The sequence below is a fragment of the Talpa europaea genome, assembly GCF_964194135.1.
Source record: "Talpa europaea genome assembly, chromosome: 7".
NCBI classification, from domain to species: Eukaryota; Metazoa; Chordata; class Mammalia; order Eulipotyphla; family Talpidae; genus Talpa; species Talpa europaea.
This window is the reverse complement of record NC_140074.1, coordinates 53,695,766-53,718,864: the sequence shown is the minus strand read 5'-3', so window position 1 is coordinate 53,718,864 and position 23,099 is coordinate 53,695,766. Positions and strand designations below refer to the sequence as shown.

The 23,099-nt window shown below is 44.9% G+C and overlaps 1 protein-coding gene across 2 annotated transcripts in view; it reads left to right on the top strand.

Moving 5' to 3' along the window:
- The window catches only part of ANKS6 (ankyrin repeat and sterile alpha motif domain containing 6), a gene marked incomplete at both ends in the record, with an annotated part of 47,319 nt that overhangs the window by 11,789 nt on the left and 12,431 nt on the right, over nucleotides 1–23,099 (top strand). Inside the window, 9 exons of one of the 2 annotated variants that reach the window (XM_084237632.1) lie at nucleotides 516–720; nucleotides 1,700–1,806; nucleotides 2,633–2,781; nucleotides 4,248–4,446; nucleotides 5,183–5,232; nucleotides 8,561–8,764; nucleotides 9,783–9,930; nucleotides 11,885–12,054; nucleotides 22,765–22,948. In XM_084237632.1, coding sequence (XP_084093758.1) covers nucleotides 516–720; nucleotides 1,700–1,806; nucleotides 2,633–2,781; nucleotides 4,248–4,446; nucleotides 5,183–5,232; nucleotides 8,561–8,764; nucleotides 9,783–9,930; nucleotides 11,885–12,054; nucleotides 22,765–22,948 — 1,416 coding nt within the window. Of the gene's footprint in view, nucleotides 1–515; nucleotides 721–1,699; nucleotides 1,807–2,632; nucleotides 2,782–4,247; nucleotides 4,447–5,182; nucleotides 5,233–8,560; nucleotides 8,765–9,782; nucleotides 9,931–11,884; nucleotides 12,055–22,761; nucleotides 22,949–23,099 lie in introns of both variants that reach the window. The other variant, XM_084237631.1, reaches the window with a different exon arrangement.

Below are 23,099 nucleotides of genomic sequence, written 5' to 3'. Positions count from 1 at the left end.
GGCTGGTGGTCATTATGGTGTTTTACACAAACTGTCTGCTCACCCAGGTTCCTCTACCTTTCCAGATACCCCTGTGGCTGTGTCCTGGCTCTTCCCTGCCCTTTGAAATGCCTGATTGTTCCACTACCCACTTCAGGCTCTGTGATGGAGAACTATTGAGCCTAACACTTCCTCTCCTGATAGAGATGCTGCCTCCAGGAAGCCCTCCAGGAAGGTGCTCAACCCATAGAGACCTGAGCTCTCCTGCATCTGCATTGCCCTTCATCTCTCTCCATCTATTTTCTTAAGACATCAACAGCCTTTCTCTCTTGTAGTAAGGCTATCTGTGTGCTCCACTCTTATCTCTCATAGACAGAGGGAGGTGAGAATGAGGGATATCTCATCTCATCTCTGTCACCCCAGCAGCCCAGTGCAGAGGCAGGCTCACAGTGTCTGTTACATGAACCTTATGGATGAAGCATCGCTCCTGTGATGCTAGCCCCCAAAACCACCAGGACTCCTACTTCTGTTTGCAGGAAACTTCCAGCTAGTCAAAGAAATTGCTGATGAAGATCCCAACCATGTGAACCTGGTCAACGGGGATGGAGCCACCCCACTGATGCTAGCAGCAGTCATGGGGCAGCTGCCCCTTGTGCAGCTACTAGTGGAGAGGCATGCTGATATTGACAAGCAGGACAGCGTGCACGGCTGGACGGCCCTCATGCAGGCCACCTACCATGGGTCAGTGCCCCACCCTCTCAGCCACGGGCTAAGGACTGAGATAAGGGTTCTGGATGGGACTTTCTAGTCCTGAGATGCTACAGATAACCCCCTGAGCTGTGAGGAGTTGGAGGGATGGGAGGAGACCATGCAGGCTCATTCTCTCCTGCATTGCCACCCCTGTGTCCAGATTTCCTGTTACCTTGGCACAGAATTTTGCCAGTGGCTGAAAAACCATGGAGCAGGAACATTTTATGCAGAAAGATAAGTTTCTATAGGTTGATTTGCACTGAACAGAGTGATTGGTTCATTTGGAGTTTTTGCAGTGATGTGCATGGCATCCTTTCGTTGCCCCGACTGAAAACGAACATCAGTCATTAATGCTATGGCTTCTTGGGGACATCCCATGGTGAGGTTTCACCTCACCCTCTCCTTTTGACTAGGCTCGGTGTTGTTACCTGTGCCCCCTGGAGGCCACCTCCAGGGGCCTCCTGAGTCTCAGGCTGCATGCTGTCACAGCTGCTGCATGGTCTGATTCCAAATTAGGGCCGCTTCCCTTGCCCTGTTGCAAGTGATCATAGCATTTCCTGCCTGATCTCAAAGCAGTTTTTTTTGGTGGGTTTTTTTTTTTTTTAGATTTATTTATTTATTTATTTAAGCACTGGGTACAGTCAGAAGCGCGGGAGGGTGAGAGAATTTGCCAGAGCCAGAGCAGGGAGCAGAGCAGGCAGAAGGACTAACGTACACTGCTGAGGGGAGCAGCGGGCGGCAGGAGAGGTCTGCGCGCCATGCGGGACCCCCTCCAGTGGCCGGGGAGCAGCCAGGGATCGAACCGGCGCTGCAGAGGCTGTGGGCAGCTTCACAACCCAGCGCTCAACTGCTGCGCCACCAGGGAGGCCCTCAAAGCAGTTTTTTATATGGCCTGTGTGCACTTCTTTGATGCAGGGTCCTGAATTTTGGGGTTGGTGAGTCTAATGCTGGCTTTTTCTTTCCTCCTCAGGAATAAAGAAATTGTCACATATCTGCTAAACCAAGGGGCTGATGTCACTCTTCGTGCAAAAAACGGGTACACGGCCTTTGACCTAGTGATGCTGCTGAGTGATCCCGGTGGGTTGTTTCAGGAGAAGAGTTGTGGTCCCGCCTGGTCTTTCCCTGGCTGAGAAGTGAGGTCACCTGTATTTTAAGCACTTGCTTGTTCCTGGGGAAGCCACTCTCAAGCTCCCCACCACCCCCAGCTTACAACATGGCCTTAGGACAGGACCTGGCAGTACCTGAGGCTTCTCCCAGCAGCAGCTTCCAAGGAGCTGAGGCCAGCCAGCCCTGTGTGCACCTTGGCAGTCCACACAGATCCTGCAGTGGCATCTGCTTCATAGCCAGAAACCGAGTGACTAGGGAGGAAACTTGGATAAGCAGAAGCAGGGAAGGAACAGTGATCCCTTCCACTCAGTTATTGGAGCCTGCTGGGTCGTGGTGTGGTGCAGGGGGAGTCACCAACATTAGTCCCTCCCTCTTGGTCTTTGATTGGCATCTGCTGTTCCCCTCTGACCCTCCTCCACTGTGACAGCCCCTCTCTAGGACCAGAGGCTGCCCATTAGCCAGCTCAAGGGGCAGGGTCTCCCTCTTCTGCCATCTCTTATTACTCTGGAGTTTCAGCTAAAAGAGGGAGAAACTGGGAGACCCCTGACGCACAAGGCTTTCAGCCCTTTCTGGTGAGAGGCTTCTGGTTTTTTTTTCTGGCTAAGTGAGTTAAACCCTGCTGGCTTCTGTTTGCCATCTTTTGGAGGTCAGACGGAGAGGCTGACCTGTAGATCCTGAGAAGCAGACCGTGAAGCTTTCAGGACTGAGTTCTAAGGCTGGCGGGGTCACCTTGAGTGCCCTCCCCATTGTTCAGCAGACATATTTGCAGGTAAAATGCTGCTTTTTGTGTCCATAGACACGGAACTTGTTCGACTGCTGGCATCTGTCTGCATGCAGGTGAATAAGGACAAAGGCCGGCCCAGCCACCCACCGCCCCCACCCCATTCGAAGGTCCGACAGCCCTGGAGTGTCCCAGTTCTGCCCAGCGACAAAGGCGGGCTTAAGGTTTGCCTTCTCCTGTGTTAAGGGGCTTTCAAGTGCCAAGTTGTTGGGGAGAAGCTGCCTGCCGCCTTCTTATACCCACACTGGGGTGGGCTGGACTGAGAGGGTCCAGCAGAGGAGGGAAGTCAGCTGTGGCTAAGCAGTAGGGAGTGGTGGAGAAAACTGGGGTGATTGTGACCACTTAGTGGCAGCGGGCTACTCTCTAAGAATATGGGGCCCAGTTGCCAAATCTTCCCACAATTTATAAATGTAGGAATTTTTTTTGAAGATTTATTTATGCATACAAGAACTGGGGTACAGGCCAGAGGTATGGGGGGTGAGAGGATTCACCAGAGACAGAGTGGGGAACAGAACAGGCAGATTGACCAAAGTACACTGCTGAGGGGAGCAGCAGGTGAGTCAGGAGAGGTCTGCTGCACCATGTGGGTAGCTCCCTGGCCGGGGATTGAACTTGTGCTGCAGAAGCTGCAGTTAGCTTTATAGGTTGCATCTTAACCCTTTGCGCCACCAGGGAGGCCCAATGTAGGAAATTTTTAAAAATCTTGTGCATGATGTGGAACTGAGTGGGCCAAACCAAGGTCCCCTCCTTGCCGGGCATCTGTCTGCAGCTTCTGCTTCAGTGTGTGGGGTATCTGCTAACTGCCATTCTGGGGTCTCCCTGTGTCTTCTGCCCGCCTCAGCTCCTTCCTGGAAACACTTCAAGCAAACTCCAGCTGCTTATTTCTAACTACAAGCTGACTGTGCCTCTGGATTTCTCATCCTTCCCATCCTGTTCTACTTGTTTGACATCAAACTTATTTATTTAGTCCTTGTTCTGCGGGGGTTCCAGCACCTTCTCAGCTCTGCAGATTTGGTATTCCTTTGTGTTTGTTGCTCTCTCCAGCCCCCGGGTTCTTCCTCATTGTGCTGTTCGCATGGATCTCTTCATGCCTGTTCTCACTGCCTTCTCTGTAGGCCAGGCCCCTCCTCCCTGTGGGCTGCGTCAGGAACCTAAGCTGTCAGGGGTTATAAGGACACCCAGAGGGTGGTGCCTGTCCTCTGCTGAGATGGGGAGGCATCAGCTATGGCACAGATTGCCCAGGCCTAGGGCTCCTCATGTTATCACTGGAAGGAGCTGATACAGTGATAGATGTTGAGGTATTTGGCATTGCCTCTGTGTCCATCTGTCTATCCCAGACTCATGGTAAGATCTAGAGCGGGTTGGTGGGCCTGTCTGAGCCTCCATTTCTCAATCTGTGAGCTAGGAGGTTGTTAATAGGAAGGGTGACAGACTAGGCTTCTGGCCACCTCCAGTCTATTGGAAACATCCTCCTAAGGGCCAAGGACCCAGAGGGACGCATGGCTTGTTGGGAAGGGATGCTGGGGTGCTGTGGGGATTGAGAGGGGGTGGGAGGCACATGTGAAGTGGGTCCCCTTTCCCTGGGCTGGCTGTTCCAGGGCATGACCTCTGCCCTGTGCTCCCTTGGCAGTCTTGGTGGAACCGAATGTCCAATCGGTTCCGGAAGCTCAAGCTGATGCAGACACTGCCCCGTGGGCTGTCCGGCAACCAGCCAATGCCTTTCTGTAACGAGCCCGAGCCAGCGCTGGACTCCACCATGAGGGCACCCCCCCTGGACAAGACTGGTCGCTCTGGGCTCCCTGATGTGCCTCCCACAACCAAAGACAATGGTAAGAAAAAACTGCACATGTGATAGAATTTCCAGAATGGACAAACCTGCATCCTCTGCGCTTTGTCCTACCTCCTGGGCTGATGTCAGAGATGAGATTCTGGTCTGCAGGGACACCACTTCTTCAGTGGAGTGGAGTGGGAAGCTGGTGGTGAGAGTGCCGGTCCCTGTCCCTACACACCCTGCTGAAGGACCACGGACCAGTCACAGCCTCTCACCTTTCATAGGTAGTCTTCCTAGCTATGAGGTATGGTATGTCTCTGGCCCTGAAAGAACTTTGAAATAGAATAAATCGAGGGCAGGGTGGGGAGGGTAGATGGGTAATGAGCTCCTCAGCACTGGAAATATTAAACGGATTGGGTGACTTTGCCAGGGCATGAAGATTGCCACACTGACTGGGTCTCTGGATCTGATCCATTCTAACAATCAGACTCCCCACACCCCAACCAGCTTCTTTGGCACCACTGTTTGAGACAGACTATTGACTGGGTGTACCACTGTCTGACCCTCCACGGCAGTGGTTTATGGAAAAGCTGAAAACACGCCTTGAGATACTTTCTAAATGCTTTCCTTCTTTCAAATATTGAATACCGATTATTATTAAATATTTAATCACCCAGGAGAGTTGGTTTTCCAGGATGAAGGCCAACCTGGTCACTCATCCTCATGATCTCAGCCTGTCGGGGGCGGGGGTGGGGGAGTGGGGTCATTTCAGGAAACTTCCATTTGTCTCTCAGGTTCTGGGAGCACCAGAGGAGAAAAGGAAGATGTGTTACTGACAACCATGGTGAGTGTGGGGCTTCTAAAAGCACTTCAGGTTTCTACCAATCGTTTGTTGGCACAAGGAGGGATGTGGACTTTTTATCTTCCTTTGGGGATATCACACATGGGCTTGATATCAAAATGTATGTATCAATAGGTAAAGCTCTGACATCAAGGAATCAGAACTGATGTCAGCCCTCTAAACCATGGTTGAGGCTATGCTGATGCATAATGGCCCAGTGTAAGCCCTGATCCCGTCTCAGGGAGGTGGCATTGCAGATGGGCCTTGAAGGAGCAGGGATTGACGGGACACTTTGTACTCACCATCCACTATGGAGAACAGAGGAAAAAGGGGTCATGGCGAGACCTCAGTTTCCTCATCTATAAATTAGAGGATTAGGTTCAGCGAATCCCCAAGTAACAGTGATGTAAATAAGACAACAGCTTATTTTTGTTCAAGTAAAGTTTGGAACTGGCACATTGTTCCATGGAGTTAGGAGTTTACATTCATTCTAGCTGTTCTAGAACCATTGGTATGGTTACCTAACCAATAAACAGCTGTTCTAGATATTCTATTCCCAAGATCACCTTTTGGTCCAAGAAGGCTGCCAGAGCTCTGGCCATTACTACCTCATTCCAGCTAGCAGGAAACATGAGGGGAGAATTGGTGGCTGTAGGTACACATCAGGTGTCTTTAAAGAAGGTCTCGAGAAATTGCCACATATCATATGTACATCAAATACATATTTACATATTTACATCAGTCAAACTTTCAGCACATGGCCACACTGCATAGAAGCCTGGGGAAGGATATTCAGGTGGGTTATGTGTCTATCTGAATGACAGGAGTATCTACTAAGGAAGTATCTACTAAGAAAGAGGGATACTGGAGGACAGTAGTCTCTGATTTAGGGGGTGCTATCCATCATTCTTAGGCTTTTTATTAATTTTTTTAAAGGTTTATTTGTACAAGCACTATGGTATAAGCTAGAGGCACAGGAGGGTGAGAGAATTCACCAGAGCCAGAGCAGGGAGCAGAACAGGCAGAAGGACCAAAATACACTGCTGAGGGGAGCAGCGGGTGAGGCAGGAAAGATTTGCCGCGCAATGTGGGAATCTCCCTGGCCAGCTGGGAATCAAAATGGCACTGCAGAGGCTGCGGACAGCTTCACAGCACTGTGCTCAACCCGCTGTGCCACCGAGGAGGCCCCATTCTTATGCTTTTTAAATTATATAATTCCCAGGAATTTCTTAGCATAAGCCCAGAATGAGCCCTCATTTGTCTGCTGTGTGACCTTGGACATGTTTCCTCATCTCGCTGAGCTTCATGATCTGTGAAACCAAAGCCTCCTGCTCAGTGTTGGACTAAGTCCCATAGCTCTGAGACCCTAATCTAAGGCTGGCCAGGAGAGGGCAGTATTGGTGAAGAGAAGGGAGCCAAGGTGCCCACAGAAGGTCTGAGTTGCCTCAGGGCTGGCCCCGCCCCAGAGTGTCCTGACTAGTGCTGTGCCTCCCTCCCCACCACCCACTGTGCAATAGATGTAAATTAGTGTCTCTCACATTGACTGTGGGAACTTGTACTGCCCAACATTTGATAATGGTATTAAATAGCAAAATTCAGTATGAAGACAGAAATGCTATCACTGAAATTTTTGGAGGATGCAGTAAAATACAAAGAAAAATAAAATCACCCTTGATCACATGCCCAGATAAAGCCATGACTGATGCTTTGTGGTCTACACAAAGTTCACCTAACCATTGGTGTGGTTACCTGACCACACCAGGCAGTGGTATTTGCCTAACCATTTTTTAGCATCTGAGTATGATGACCACATTGTAGACAATAATTACTAAACATGGCCTTTACCAAGTACCAGCTGCTACACAGCCCTTTACACATATTCCCTCACTGAATCTCGCCGATGAGCAAGTCAGGTAAAGCACTGCCAGCTTCCCTGTGCTGTGCTGAAACTGACTCGCTAACAATTTGCCAGGACCACCTTTTCCATGTCCCTAAACTCGACCCAGTGTTCCACACGTGGGGGCCGTCCTCCAAGAGTGGCCCGTTGTCCTTGAGGGAGCCTCGCTTTGCATTGTGCTAACAGTCCTGAGGAATCTCCTTATGCCTCAGTTCCCCACACTTGCCTGATTACTTCCTTGGGGATACTTCCATTCCTCAGGAACAGAATTCCTGAGCCAAAGAATGTGAATGTCATTGCCTTCTAGAAAGTTTGCAACAGTTGATTCTCACCCCAAAGAGTGAAAATGTGCATCTGTGGGGGGTTTGCAACTGTGAATGTCATTTCCAGTCAGCACCCCCTCCCCCTCTTGCCAGATGCGGTTACTGAGGTCCTCGAGGTCAGTCCTTGATCACACTCTCAGTAAAGCCCAGAAGAGGCAGGGTGGGATCCCAGGAGGCCCCCTCTTCCTTGGCGCTCACCCTGTCTCACCTGCATGTGCCCTGCAGAGGGCGCCGGTGTGCCCGCCTGCCCGGCAGATGGAGGCTGGCCAGGGTGCCCTGCTGAGTGGGCGTTTGCAGCCATCCTTGTGGAGCTGCCGCCTGCTCGGCTCCTGAGGCAGGTTTAGCTGTAGGACGCCCTTCCCTGCAAAGCACCATCTGGTATCAAGTTCACTGTCTTTCCTTAATTAAAGTTAGTCTGGACTGTGTGAGGGCTGTTCCTTGACGATCTACCAGTCATCATGGTGTGGATTTGATACTGGCCCCAAATCACATTTTCAAAATTTGAGATTAAATTACCGTTTAAAATGTCATCAGTGGGAGGTGTGGCTGGAGTAAGGAGGATATGGTTGGATTAAAAGGCAGTTTGCTGGGCTCATCAGCCTCAAAGCCAGCCTGTGTCTTCCAGCCTCCCACCTCCCAGCCACTCCCTCTCCTCCTGGAGCCCCCCCTCTGCTCTGGTCACACCATTCTCCTTGCAGTTCTGCAAACTTGTCCCGCTCCTCTCATTTCCAGGCCTTTCTACATTCTTTTCTTCAGGCTGCAGTGCCCCTTCTCCATCCTCACTGCACCCACTTGCCTTGGCTTTTGGGCTCAGCTGAAGTGCCCACCCCACTCCAGTGTACCGCCTCAGAGCATACCCAGCACCTCTTGACTTCACCTCAGCTCTCCATCCACTCTGTCCCTATTCTAACCTTGCTGCTGGGGTTCAGTCCTACGGAGGCCAGGCGTCGCTCCTTGTAGGGAGGCCAGCTGAGGACAGCATGAGGGTTTCCGGCTTAGGTGGAGGGGTCAATGGTAGTGCCATTCTCTGCAAGGCAAGACAATCCTGAAGTTTCTCCTAGAGCTGGGAGCCCTCCTGGGTCTTGTCTAATCCACTGCTTGTCTTTTCCAGCTTCGAAATGGAGCCCCCTTCACCAGACTCCCGAGTGACAAGCTGAAGGCAGTGATCCCCCCTTTCTTACCCCCTTCCAGTTTTGAGCTGTGGAGCTCTGATGGGTCCCGGACTTGTCACAGTGGGAAGGCAGACCCCATGAAGACTATGCTGCCCCAGAGAGCCAGCAGGGGCCACCCCGCTGGCGGCGGGGGCACGGACACAGTAAGTGGGCCCCGATGATTCGCTTTGATGCATCACTCGCTGAAATCATGAAGTGTTACAGGTGAAGGCAGCCTCAGACCCGCTAATCCAGGAGCCTTGAAACTTTTGTTTTCTTTTAAATGAATGATATCCTTTTGTCTAGTGAAATCTTACAAAGGAACTTAATACATAAACAGATATTCCCGCAAAGGGAATGAAAACAAGAGCCCCTGTTCTCGGTTCTTCTCTGGAACCTCGAAGCAACAAGGAACACAGTTTGAAGACCTGATCTAATCTAACCTTCCCTTTAGATTAAAGACACTGGCACCCAGAGAAGAGAAATAATTTGCTGAACATCACTCTCTAGGTGAGGTAGACAGGGGACCATACATCGTTCTTGGCTTCTAATCAAGTTCCTTATTACAATATTGCTCAGGGTTGTGTTCTCCTGGTGTGTTCTTGCACCCAAAAGGAGTGCAACTTCTTTCTTTTTGACCACAGTGTTTTCTGACTTTGTGGATTTGGTCTGTGTCTATAATGTACGGACGCTGTTCCTCCCACCCCTCGACCTTGTAGGAGATTATCTCCATGTGCAGAGACTGTCTCTAAACAGGCAAATCGAAGATGGGAATTTGCTTTCTGACCCTGCCACCATGTGCTGAGTGACTGGAAAAACTCAGGGCCTCTGTCTCTGTAAGCGGGCTACCCCAGTGTTCGCCCCTGCCGCAGTATTACAAACCTTAGGGAAGACCAAGAAGCTGCCCCTGGAGATGGCCAACAGGCAGGGTGACCTAGGGGATTTGGGTGACCTAGGGGAAGCCATGCATGGGCTCACCCTAAGCTAACAGGGCTGCTTCCTTGCAGAGAGAGGTGAGTTCCCATCCCTCTGGGGACCTGGAGGGATGCCTGGCACATTCTTGCTGATCTAATGCAAGCACTAGCCGGGAGTGGGCCAGCTGAATTCCTGGCCGCTGCCCATTGCGACTGTGTCCAGAGAAAATAACAGACCCTAACCTTGATACTCACCTTATTCTTACAGACTCCTGTCAGGCCGGTAAAATTTCCATCTCTCTCCAGAAGCCCAGCCTCTCCAGCCAACTCTGGAAACTTCAACCACTCCCCTCATTCCTCGGGAGGCTCCAGTGGGGTAGGGGGCAGGCATGTCGGGGAGCTGCATAACCGCTCAGGTGGGTCACTATGCAGGGCCGGGGCCTGCAAGGGAGGTGGGGTGATCCCTTGGAACTGAGTGTCTGAACTGCCCCCTGTACTTTTTCTGGGGACAGCCCAGAAATGCATGCTGTGCACAAGGGCTTTGTCCTGGATGTGATTTTTCAGTGTGCTCACAATTCAGGGTTTATTTTATGCATTTTCTTGGGGAATGAAGGAGGAAATAAATTCTCTAGTGCTTTGTCATGGAAAATTATGTAAGAAATTAACTTGATATTTTCATGGTATTTAAAGTATTTGAAAGTGAGCCTTAGAGGAGCTGCTCATCCCTCACCTTCACTGAACAGATAAACCGACACACTGCAAGGGGGTGACAATCAGGACTCTAGCAGGAGTGCCCCAAGTTATATAGGGCTCACAGCACACTTACTAATCCTCCCTGAGAGCGCTCAGGATTTATGAAAGCCAACTTTGCAGGAAGAGCCCCCACTTCATGCCATTCCAGAAGGAATGCATGCTTCTTGTGGAAAAGCTCTAAGACCAAAAAAGGCAAAAGACTACCAAAAAAAAAAAAAAAAGAAAGAAAGAAAAGATACAGTCTTACCCATTAGAGATCATCATTGACATTTTGGTGTATATCTTTGTGCAGAGTATTTTTATGTTTATCACATTTATGAAAGCTGAGTAGTAATTTCTTGAGCACTTAGTGTGTGTCAGGCATAGAGCAGAGCCCTGTAAGTGGATTCTCTGTATCATTCCCCAACAACCCAGATGGGTGTCACATCCATATAACCTCCCAGGGCCACACAGCCTTGACGCAGCAGAACCAGGACCTGGAGCCAGGCAGGCTGACTTCCGGGTATCAGCTGCTCCATAACCCTTTGCACACATTACCTTGTGAACACCTTTTATGTCAACACACACACCTCTACAACATCTTTCATTTAATTTAATTTTTTTATGGTGTGCCTCAGATGTTTCTAACGAATGACCATTATATCTCTGCAGTTCTGAAATGGCCAACAGACCATATAAAGACATTTCTTTAGACTCCTGCTTAAAACCAAAAGCTTCTGTAAACTCTTGGCCTTGACTAAAGACCAATGCCGCATCTTTTTAGTAGCCAAACAGTATTCCATTCACCTGAGGTATCCCAGTTTCCTCTTGTTAAACCTGAGGCTGTGCTGTTGGCGCGTGTTTGCTTTCATGGTTATCCCAGCTGAGTCACGCCTTCACACCTCTGTACTCGGACCTTTGCTAAGTCATTTCCTTAACATGAGTTCCCTTGAATCAGGTGGGTTGGGGCAATGGGTTTGCCTGTTTTTAAAAACATCCCTTCAGAATAGCTCTGTTACACAGGTAAAACATTTACAGCCATACCTGGCACCTGACAGATGTTCTACAGATGTGATTTTTTTCCCCCATGTTCTCCCTCTAGCTCCCTCCCTCTCCCTGGGTATCTTTTCCCCTTCTTTTATCATATTTCAGGTTGGCTGGTAGATTTGGCAAAACAGGGAGCTTGGCAAACGGGATTTAGTTGGTTTTGTGGAATGAAAAAGTTACTGATGCAATTAGGAGAATAGCTGGAGATGTACAGGCCTGAAAGGGGGTGAGGATTGAGGCTTGGATGGGTATGTGCAGCTGCTGGGAGGTGCTGCAGAGGGCTTGCCCTGCGAATCCAGCTCCAGCCAGCTCCAGCTCCGGCTGACTCCAGCTCACTGTGCTACAGGGAAAGCAAGGACAAACTGCATCTCTCCCCTACAACCCCCAATCTTGACCCCTTGGGTTGTGATCACCCTGCCTCCTGGTCACCTTTCAGTTCTCAGGCAGAGCCCTTTGTGGTCAGCTCTGACTCAAGCCACTCGGGGGGGGGGGGGCACGTGTGGGAAATGCAGTTTCTGCTCAGCTGGGTCAGCACATGGTGGCAGCTTCTGTGCTTGGCCCACGGCTCTCACGCCTGCCCTCTCTCCTCAGGTGGCAGCATAGACAGTGTCCTGTCCCAAATCGCCGCCCAGAGAAAAAAGGCAGCTGGATTATCTGAGCAGAAGCCCAGCCATCAGTCAAGTCCTGTTGGACCAGCACCAGGGTCCAGCCCATCTGAGCTCCCGGTCTCCCCTGCGGGCAGCGGAGGTCCCAGCAGCAAGGTGCTTGTTCTGTTCCTGTCTCTTGTTACGCTTATGGGTTCTGTTGTAACCTGACCCACATGCTGGGGAGCTCTGTTACCACCACTGTGGTCCGACAGGGCAGTCCTTGCAGCTGGCTGCTGGGCTTTCTGAGAGGTCTGGATTATGTGCACAGTAACCAAGACTACACCCTGGCCCCTAGGCCCCCTACATGTGTGTGCCACCTTCCACCTGATATAGGGCATCTCCAGCGGGAGTGGTGCTGAGGGCATGCTGCAGGGGGCAAGCCAATGGTTATCCGGCCTCACCATGTTTACTGATTAGAGCAGAAAGTTTAGGGAGCAGACTGCCTGGATTCAAGTCTCAGACCTGCGATTCAGTCTGCAGATTAGGGCCTGGCACCTGGTAGGCCTGTGTAGGTGTCAGCTGTTGCTATTACATGTATTAGAGAAGTATTCTTACTCCTACCTCATTCATTCACTATATCCATCTTTGCAGTGTCTGCTCTCTCTGGCACTGCTAGCAGTAGGATCCAGCAGTGAACTAAGGGCTTGGTGATCACCCTCAGGGTATCATTATGGACACAAGCAGCCTCATCTCAACCCTCAGGTAGGGGCTGCCATAGATGAGGGAGGACACTGTGGGGGCATAATAGGGGGCACTAGCCAGGCTTGTGGGATCCCTATCTAAATGGGGATCCTAAGGATGAGCCAGATGAGGCAGGTAGGTGTGGACTGTTTCAGGATGAGGGGCAGCATGTGCTGTGCTGCAGGAGTGAAAGTGTGGCATAGGGAAGGAACTGACAGAAGGTCCTGGTGGTCAAGACAGAGCCTTGCTCTGCCTCACCTCCCTGCTCTGGCACCTTTCCTCCCTTAGTACAGTTCAGAGCAGTTGATACATTGTTAGCTTTTATGGAGTTTGCAAAAGAGAAGAAATGCCTCTCTGGAATGTAAAGTTTTATGTTGTCTTCAGAATCTACTCCCACCCACCCTTGAGTCCCTTTGCCTGGGTGTAATGGAGTCAACAACCCAGGGTGTGGATTCTTAGTCATAAAGGTGAACTGATTCCTCCACCAGGTAGTCCTCCAGGTGTTCCCCAGTGGGTGTGGTCCATTTCCCTCCTCTGCAAGAACCCCAGGTCCGTACAACACCCACTCTTCATCACATCTTCTAGATGACTTCAACTGTCTCCCTAAGAAAAGCTAGATCACGTGAAAGCCTCACCCCTGAGCCATTACCCAGAAGTGCATCTAGAGACTGATGTTTTAATGGATGTTTGAGAAGCTATTTTCTGTCCAATGTCTCTTGGTTATGCAATTTTTCTTGTTATTCAAACTTCCCTATGCAATTGGACCTACATAAGTTTCTTTCACAAAGCAGCTCCAGAAAGTGTTCTCTCTCCCTATTAACATATTCTCCATTATGTTCAAAATTACTTTGTAATAGTATCTATATAATTAAGTTCCTTTTAGAAGTCAATTCTAGAAAAGTCTCTACTGAAACTTTGATACATTTTTTTCATTGGCTAATAAGAATTACATGTTCATTTTACTCTCTTTTTGCCTTTGCTGCTAAGACACGCAGAACTACCCATTTAGTAAGCATGCTAGTCTGACTGTTCATTTGTTTTTCCTCTTCTCTGTTGCCTGAAGTTTTATTTCAATTTTGAGTCCATTAGATGTGTTAGGAACTATTTCCTTTAATTGGTATTGGAAAGTAGATGGGCATCTAAATTATAAATTACACTATGATCTTACTTGGACACATCTGTCATATATAATCTGTATGAGGTATAGTCTGATGAAAGGAAATTGTGTCAGTAGATGGCACTCAGGAAACAATAATTTGGGGAAGGTATCCAGTTCAGTGATCATCTGATCAACTTAACATAACAATGTGCTGTAACCTTGGGGGAACTGTTTAAACACTCAGGTTTCTGAGCTCCATCAGGCTTTTCTGAATGGGACTCTCTGATAAGGTCTAGAGTCTTCCTCCCTCCCTGGGCTGAAGTATTGCAGTCAGCCCAGTCCAGGACTAAGAAACTACTGCTCTAAACCAAAGGACCTAGGAGTGAGCTTTCTGTCAAAGGCTCCAGCAGCAAAAATGGAGACTTGAAATAGTTTCCAATGCTTCCTTAGGAAGAAGTAGAAATTAGTATTCAACATACAAGCCTCCTGAATCTGGTTTTATGTACTTTGTTTAAAATAAGCACCACTGTAATAGTGGGATATTCACAAGGCTGGCTTCTAGCATGTTTGTGAATCAGTGTGAAGTGAGTCTTAGGAGACGTGAAATGTGGCGACTCAGACTATGCATCAATGCTTCTCAGATCTCTGGATGCTCAGAGGCCCACTGGGTATATCAGCTTTCTATTCTTACTCTAAAACTCAGTGGTTTAAAATGAAAAACATTTCTTTAGCTTGTGGATCTGTGGGTTGGCAGTTTAGTCTGGACTTGGATAGGCAATTCTTTCCATCTAGGGGAATCATTTACGAGTCTGACTGTCAGCAAGAGGGACCAGAATAACTGGGCCCATGAGTGTCCATGGCAAGCTTGGACATGTTCTCATGGCAACGGCTCAAGGCATGATTTGAAAACCAATCAAGTTGTATAAGCAAGTCAGCATACCCACTGCAGAACATACAGAGTTAATAGCAAAGAGCATGGAGCAGGGTGGGTGGAGAGATGCCACTGATGGAGTAAGTCTGCCACACGGGGGCATAAGGAATAGTTCACATTTTCAGAGCAGCTCAAATAATCTTGTATATACCTGCCCCTCCCCCAGTAATGCTGCCTACAAGGTCCAGAGTATTTCTTTGCTTTTGCCTGAAGTATATCTGTTTGGTAGGGAACTACTAATTATCTCTTGCTTATCAGAGCTTTATTACAGAATGTCTTTCTAGAAAAAGCAGAGAGAAGAATTTATTAGTGATGTAGGTAGCTCATTGAAAATTTCTTTCAAAAACATAGAGAGGTATTTCTTTTTCCACTCTTGGATGTAGCTAGCGAGGAGAAACATTAATGACAAGGCAAGGTGGACCCATTTCCACCATATAAGCTATTTATCTTAGTTTAGTATCCTACCTGAGATGTTATATTTTCAGCAAAAAATGATAAGGTATATAAAAAGTCAGGAAACATCACAATTTCAAGAAACAAAGTAGAAATCAAAATCTGAACTTAGATATGACACAGGTGTTGTCATTAGTTGAGAGCAAATTTAAGAGAACTGCAATTAGCATGTTAAAAGCTCTATTGGAATAAGGGGGATGCAATTGTATGGGGGAAAAATCTTTAAAAAAAGCTTTAATGGAAAATGTGAATAACATGGACAATGATGAATGACTATTTCAGCAGACAGACAGAAACTTTTAGAATCAAATGAAAGCGATAGAAATAAAAACAGAGTAACAGGTGAGGAGTAGCTTTGATGAGCCCCTCAGTAGACTTGACACAGCCAAGGAAAGAATCAGTGAATTGAAAGGTAGGGCAAATAGAAATTACTCAAACTGAAACACAAAGACATTAAGGCCAAAACAAAACAAAGGGTACTCAGAAGTTGTTGAATAATATCAAATGCTCTCACATACAGGTAATAGGAATCCTTGAAAGAAACAAAAAAAAGAGAGGATGGTGGGGTGGAATAAAATGGCTAGGAATTTCCTTAAATTAATAACAAATGTGAAACCAAAGATCTAGGAAATTCAGGGAAAACTAAATAGGACAAATAACAAAAAGAACACACCTACCTATATTTAAACTGCTGGAAACAAGACAAAGATAAACTCTTGAAGCAAGCCAGAGAAAAGAGGAATTACAGAGGAACAGAAATATGAATTATAGCAGACTTCAGGAAATAAACCATACAAATCAAGAAACAGTGAGGTGACCTTCAAAGTGCTGAAAAGAAAAAACAGACATGTTGTCTCATGAAATTAGTTGGGAAGTATCTTTCATTTTTCTGAAAGATATTGTAGAATTGATATTACTTTTTTCTTAAGTGTTTGATAAAATCTGTCAGTGAAGCCATCTAGATCTGATATTTTCTCCTTTTTTGAAGGATTTCAGTTGCTACATAACTTTTTAAATATGTCTAGGATTTTTTGGGGCTATATATCTTCTCAAGTGACTTGAATTTTGTATTTTCTTAAGGAATTACTTTTTCACCTAAATCTTTGACTTTATGAACATAGTATTTCTTAATTATTTTAATGTCAAATCTGTGGGAGTGTCTTCTTTTTTCATTACTGACATTAGTAATTTGTGACTTCTCTTTCTCCTTGTTTTCTGACTTGGCCAATATGGATAGAAGTTTATAAACTTTAGTTTTCAAAGAACCAACTTTGGTTTCATTGATTTTTACCCCCATTTTTTCCATTTTCAATTTTATTCATTTCTGCTCTTCTCTATAATTTCCTTATCTATAAATTCCTGCTACTTACTTGCTTAGGTTTTGTCTTCTTTTCTTAGTATCTTATGTGGAAGCTTAAATTACTGTTTATAGATCCTTTTTTCTAAACAGCAGGTCTTTCTTTTCTTTTCTTTTTTTTTTATTAATAAATTTTATTTTTATATTCCCCATACAATTGCAATCCCCCCATTCTGACCCCAATCCCTCCCCTCCCGCCCCCCACCCCCCAAAAAGTGTCTCTGGTTCATAGTTTTTGTTTTTTGATTTTCACTTTCTTATAGTTATTCATTTTCCTGGTCCCTTATTTAAGTTTTCTAGATCCCTGCTATGAGTGAGACCATCCGGTATTTTTCTTTTTCTTTTTGGCTTATTTCACTGAGCATGATCCCTTCCAGCGCCATCCATGTTGCTGCAAATTGCATGTGTTTATCTTTTTTGAATGCTGAGTAATATTCCATGGTATATATGTACCACATCTTCTTGATCCAGTCATCTATTTTTGGGCATTTGGGCTGTTTCCAAAGCTTAGCTATTGTAAATAGTGCTGCTATAAACATAGGGGTGCAGGTGTTCTTTGGAATTGATGTTTCTGTGTTCTTTGGGTAAATACCTAGGAGTGGAATTGCTGGATCCTGTGGAAGCTCTATGTTTAGTAGGTCCAGAAATCTCCACACAGCTCTCCATAGTGGTTGGACCAGTTTGCACTCCCACCAACAGTGCAGAAGAGTTCCTTTTTCTCCACAACCTCGCCAACATTTGTTGTTGCTATTTTTTTTAATATGTGCCATTCTCACTGGTGTAAGATGGTATCTCATGGTAGTTTTGATTTGCATTTCCCTGATGACAAGTGATGTTGAACATTTTTTCATATGCCTGTTGGCCATTCGCATTTCCTCTTCAGAGAAGTTTCTTTTTAGCTCCTCTGTCCATTTTTTGACTGGATTATTTTCTTTGTTGTTGTTGAGTCTCATCAGCTAGGTCTTTCTTTTCTAATACAGCAATTTTAATGTTACAATTTTACTTCAATGTTCCGCTTTACATGCATTCCTCAATTTTTGGTATAATTTTTAATTTAAATTCAATTTTAAATATTTTTTCACTTCTCTTGAGACTACCTCTTTGGCTCATGCATTATTTAGAAGTTTATCTTTTATTTTTCCATCATTTGGGGGCCTTTCAGAAATCTTTCTGTTGACTTCTAGTTTAGTGCTGCTATAGTTCTATTTCTATTCCTTTAAATGTGTTGAGGTCTGTCTTATGCCTTAGAATATAATCAACCTTGGGGGAATCTCTCATACTCACTTGAAAAGAAAGTGTATTTTGTCGTGGTGGTGGAAGGTGCAAGTTCTATAAATGTCAATTAGATCTGCTTGGTTTATATCTGTTTGGTTATTAAAGTCTTCTGTACTCTTAATCCTCTGTACTCTCTCGTCTGTCTGCTTGCTCTCTCAATTAGAGACAAGAATTTATTTCCAACTGTAGCTATGGTTTGATCTATTTCTTTCATTCTTTGCTTTTGCCTCATGTATTTTGAAGCTCTGCACACATGGGGATTGCTATATCTTGAGAAATTAACTCTGTATCATTATGGAATGTCCCCTTACCCCCCCAAGACAAGGATGCGTTTTCATGACATTGTAAGAACAGAAAATGACAGGTCAATAGTCCTCGTGTACATAAATGTAAAAATCCTTCACAAAAATATTAGCAAATATACTTCATGATAAAAGAATAAAACATTCTAACTGGGGTTCACCCCAGGAATGCCAAACTGGTTCAGTATTAGAGAATCAATGTCCTTTTTACCATGTTAACAAAGTAAAGAATAAGGTGCAAAAAAAGCTCTTGAAAAAAATTCAAACTCCATTCATTATCTGAACTCTCAGGTTTCTAAGAATTGAAGAGAACTTCCTGCGCCTGAAATAAAATACCCGTACATACCATCTTACTTGATGATAAAAGACTGATGCTTCCTCACTAAGATCAAGAACAGGGGTATTGTCCTTCACACCCAAGTCTTTCAACTTTGCACCAGAAGCTATTGCTAGTGCAATAAGGTAACAAAAGAAATAAAAGTTACATAGATTGGAAAGGAAGATATAAAACTACGTCTATTCTCAGATGATATAGTCATCTACTTAGAAAACTCCATGGAATCTACACAAGCTCTTAGGATTAATAAGTGAGCACATCAGGTCCTAATACATGAAGTCAGTATACAAAAGTGTTCTAAGTTTCTATATGCTAGTAATGAGCAATTAAAACAATTAGAATCTTTAAATTTGAAATTTTTAAGTGGTCACTTATAGTACTTTTGAAATGTATTATATGAAAATGAAATACTTGGGTATAAATCTAAAAATACATGCAGAATCTTTAGGTTGTAAACTACCGAACATTGGTAAAGAAGCTTTATCATTTTAAATAAATGGAGAGCTTGAAGTCTCAATATTGTTAAGGTAACAGTTTTCTGCAGTTTGATCTATAGATTTAGTGTAATTGCAACAAAATGTAACTTTTTGTAGCAATCTCAACTGATTCTGAAATTTATATTAAGATGCAAAGAAGTGGTAATAGCCAAAGAATCATGAAAAAGACTAAATTGGAAGATTCATGCTACTAGTTTCAAGCTATCTAAGATATTAGTGAAAGAACAGACACATAGATCAATGGAAAAGAATAGAGAGGCCAACAATAGACCATACAAGAATAGTCAACGCCATTATTTTTTTTTTATAAAGGTGCAAAGGCAATTCCACAAATTGAAAGGGTACCATTTTTAATAAATAGTACTGGAATAATTGGATGTTCATATGTAGGAAAATGTCTCACAACAAATTAAAAATTTAACTCAAAATGAGACATAGAAAAATATAATAAAAACTCTATAAAACTTCTAGGAGGAAATCTGAGTGACTTTGGATGTGACTATGAGGTTTTAGATAACGTATCAAAGTGTGATCCATGAAAGAAATAATTGGAAAATTGTACTTTATCAAAATTCAAAACACAAGCTACTGAATAGGAGAAACTGTTTGCAAACCATACTTCTGATAAAGATCTTGTGCCCACAATAAAAAACAACCAACAAATTAAAAAATGGGCAAAATATCTAAATAGGTACTTCATCAAAGAAGATGTACAGATGGCAAATAAACATATGAAAAGATGTTCAACATCATTAGTTATTAGGGAAATGCAAATTAAAACCACAATGAGGCAGCACTCTGTGCCTATTATTAGACTGGCTAAAATGTGAAAAAAAATTTTTAAAGGTACAAGTGCTGGTGAGAATGTGGCGTCGCTAAGACTCTGATCTGTTGCTGGGGAAATGCAAAATTATAAAACCACCTTGAAAGTCTGTTGGCTTCTTATAAAACTAAGCATACACATACTGTAAGACCTGGCTATTTACTTGCTAGATATTTACCCCAGTTAATTTTTTCAAACTTTGTTCATATAAAAATCTGTTTATGTTTATATCAGTTTTTTTACCCCAAAATACCCCAAACTGGAAACATCTCATCAGCAGATGAATATAAAGTAGTTTTGGTATATCCATGCAATGGAATACTACTCAGCAAGGAAAAGGAATATGCTGCTGATACATGCAGTGACTTGGATGGGTCTTAATGGCATAATGTACAACTAGACCCAAAAGTCTATGTATCATATAATTCTGTTTGTATGACATTCTGGACAAGGCAAAACTATAGAGATGGAAATAGATCAGTTATTTCTATGGGTTGGAACAACTTGAAATACTTTGTGGTGTCAAATACAAGGGAATTTGGGGGACAATGGAACTATTCTCCATGAGATCTGTTGATGGGAACACAACTCTGCACTTGTCAAAACCTATAAAATTGTATGCCACAGGGTTATTTTTACTGTATGCAAATTAAAATAAAACAAAAATCAAACAGGAGGCAGAGATAGAATGCAAACTTTGACAACAGATCTGATTGTATTACAAATGAGTAACACAACCACACTTTAGGAGAGGGGGAAGAACTAGTATGTCAAGTGGATATGGCAGGGCAAAAATAAATACAAAAAAACATACAAAAACAATGTACTCTGGTTGAGCAATTCTGAAGCCACTTTACATGAATTTATTTTTTGCATACATATACACTTTGCATATAGACCAAATAAATAAACATAGATAATAAGCCCAATTCTAACCTGACAGAGGTTGACCGGAAAGGGAAATGCTAGAATGAGCCCTGTGATGTTGGACTGGAGTCAGAGGTAATAGTATGAATGCATACTTGTAAATATATATGCATACATGTGTATACACACAGATGGATAATATAAAATGTGACTGCATACATGGGTTAGTACGCACTTCATATTTTTCCTTGCTGTGTGTACTACAAGTGACATCCCAGTAGCAATGAACAATGTAGTACCCAGATTTTGGTTTTTAAGTACTATTCTCCAAAGGAAACAGGACTTTGGAAAAGTCATTTGTTCTAGTATTGGATCAGTAAATATACAACATCAACCTGAATTAATTTTTTTAATGACTTTTTAAAAAAAAGATTATTTATTTATACAAGCACTGGGTACAGTCAGAAGCGCTGGAGGGCGAGAGAACTCACCAGAGCCAGAGCGGGGAGCAGAGCAGGCAGAAGGACTGAAGTACACAGCTGAGGGGAGCAGCAGGCGGCAGGAGAGGTCTGCGCGCCATGTAGGACCCTTGCCTGGCAGCCGGGGATCGAACCGGCGCTGCAGAGGTTGCGGGCAGCCTCGCAACCCAGCGCTCAACCGCTGCGCCACCAGGGGAGGCCCAACCTGAATTAATTTTGTGTTGTCAGAAAGTAAGGAAATGCTTTTAAAAAGAAAGAATGAATGAAAGAAGAAAAAAATGGGGCAAATGAAAAATCACAGGAACTGACCTGAGAGATCTCAATGGTGAAAGCTGGAACAATTTGAACTATAAAATAACTATAAAACTAACTATATATAAAACTATAACTATAAAAACAATATTGAATTATAATCCAAAAAATACAATAGATATCCATGAGCCTATACTCAGGGTAGACACACAACTCTGCATTTGTCAAAACCCAATGAATTGAAAACAGAAGAGTAAGTTTTAAAATTTAAACAAAATCAAACAGGAACCATACTAATACAAATGAGTAAACAGGGAAAAAGGAACAAGTCTTACAGACGAATTCAAATAACAAATGTGGAAGGACTAAGGAAATAGAAAATCACCATTAGAACAGCCAAATGGTAATTCCAGGCACAATCCACCAAAGAATGCTGAAATTAGTGGGCAAAACTTTAGGCTCAAAATATCTCCCTCCAGATATTTAACGGAAAATAGTAACTTCACTGGAGGAACCTGGTGGACACCACCTGAGCTAAGTGATCAAGGTTAACATCATCAGTAATGAGATACCGACACTGTGTACCTCCTGTTATGCTGCACTGACAGTCGCACATCTCCCCTGTGGCTGTGGACCCCAAAATCATAAGCAAACCTGATTATGAGAAAACGTAAGACAAACCGAAATTGAGGAACAGTTTACAAACACCTGTCCAGGACGCTTTAAAAGTGTCAGCATCGTGAAAGAGAAGGCAAGACCCAGATAAGGAGCTGTCCCAGATGGAAGGAGACTAAGGAGACAGGACAAGTCTGTGCCCGTGGGATCTGGCAGAAGAAGGACGATGGTGAACAGCCAGTGACATCTAAGTGAAGTCTGGTTTGCTGATGGTTTTGTCCCACTATTAGTTACTGGTGTCAGTAATTGTGCTATAGTTATATGCAAGGTGATCACAGTAGGGGAAGCTGGGTAAGGGATACACAGGGACTATCTTTGCAACCTTTAAGTCTACAATTATTAAAAATTAAAAGGCTTTTTTTTTTTTTTAAAGCCTGATGACATTCATAGAGGGAATGATAATGTGTCCTTTAGTGGAGGGATTAGAAGCAACTGGTTCAGATGCAGGAGCATCAGGAGCAGAAGGGGACCTAGTGTACATAGAAGCCATATTCCCATTTTAGAGCTGGGTGAACTGAGAGGTAGGAGACCTGGCTCCGGGCACAGTGGCAACAGCTGTAGGGCAGGATTAGTACCCTGGTTTCCTGGCTCCTCCTGTGCCACTTTTTCCACCCACCCCCCTGTCTCTCTGCTCTGGAAAGGAGTTTTTTTTGTTCTGCTGATGCTGTTGCTGCTTTGTAAAGTCCTGGTTAGATAGCTTGTTGAACCAAATACCCCCCATGTTCCCTGTTACAGGCTTCTGTTTGAATCATTTCTGCCCTCCAGATGATGGCTTATTTATTTATCTTTTCAGCAGAAACTAGAGACAAGCAAGAGACCTCCCTCTGGAACATCTACTACCTCCAAAAGCACCTCCCCCACCCTCACACCCTCCCCTTCACCCAAAGGGCACGCGGCTGAGTCCTCTGTGTCCTCCTCCTCATCCCACCGACAGTCCAAGAGCAGCGGGGGCTCCAGCAGTGGCACCATCACGGATGAAGGTGAGTCCCCCAGGCCCTGAAACCCCATCCTTTCCTCCTCGCCCTGGTGACCCGGCAGCTGCCCTTAATTGCTAGAGCCTTTCTAGCTCAAGTTTTCTTGGTTACAAATACTCTCATCCCTCTCCTTCCCTGATTCTGCTTGGTATTTTTA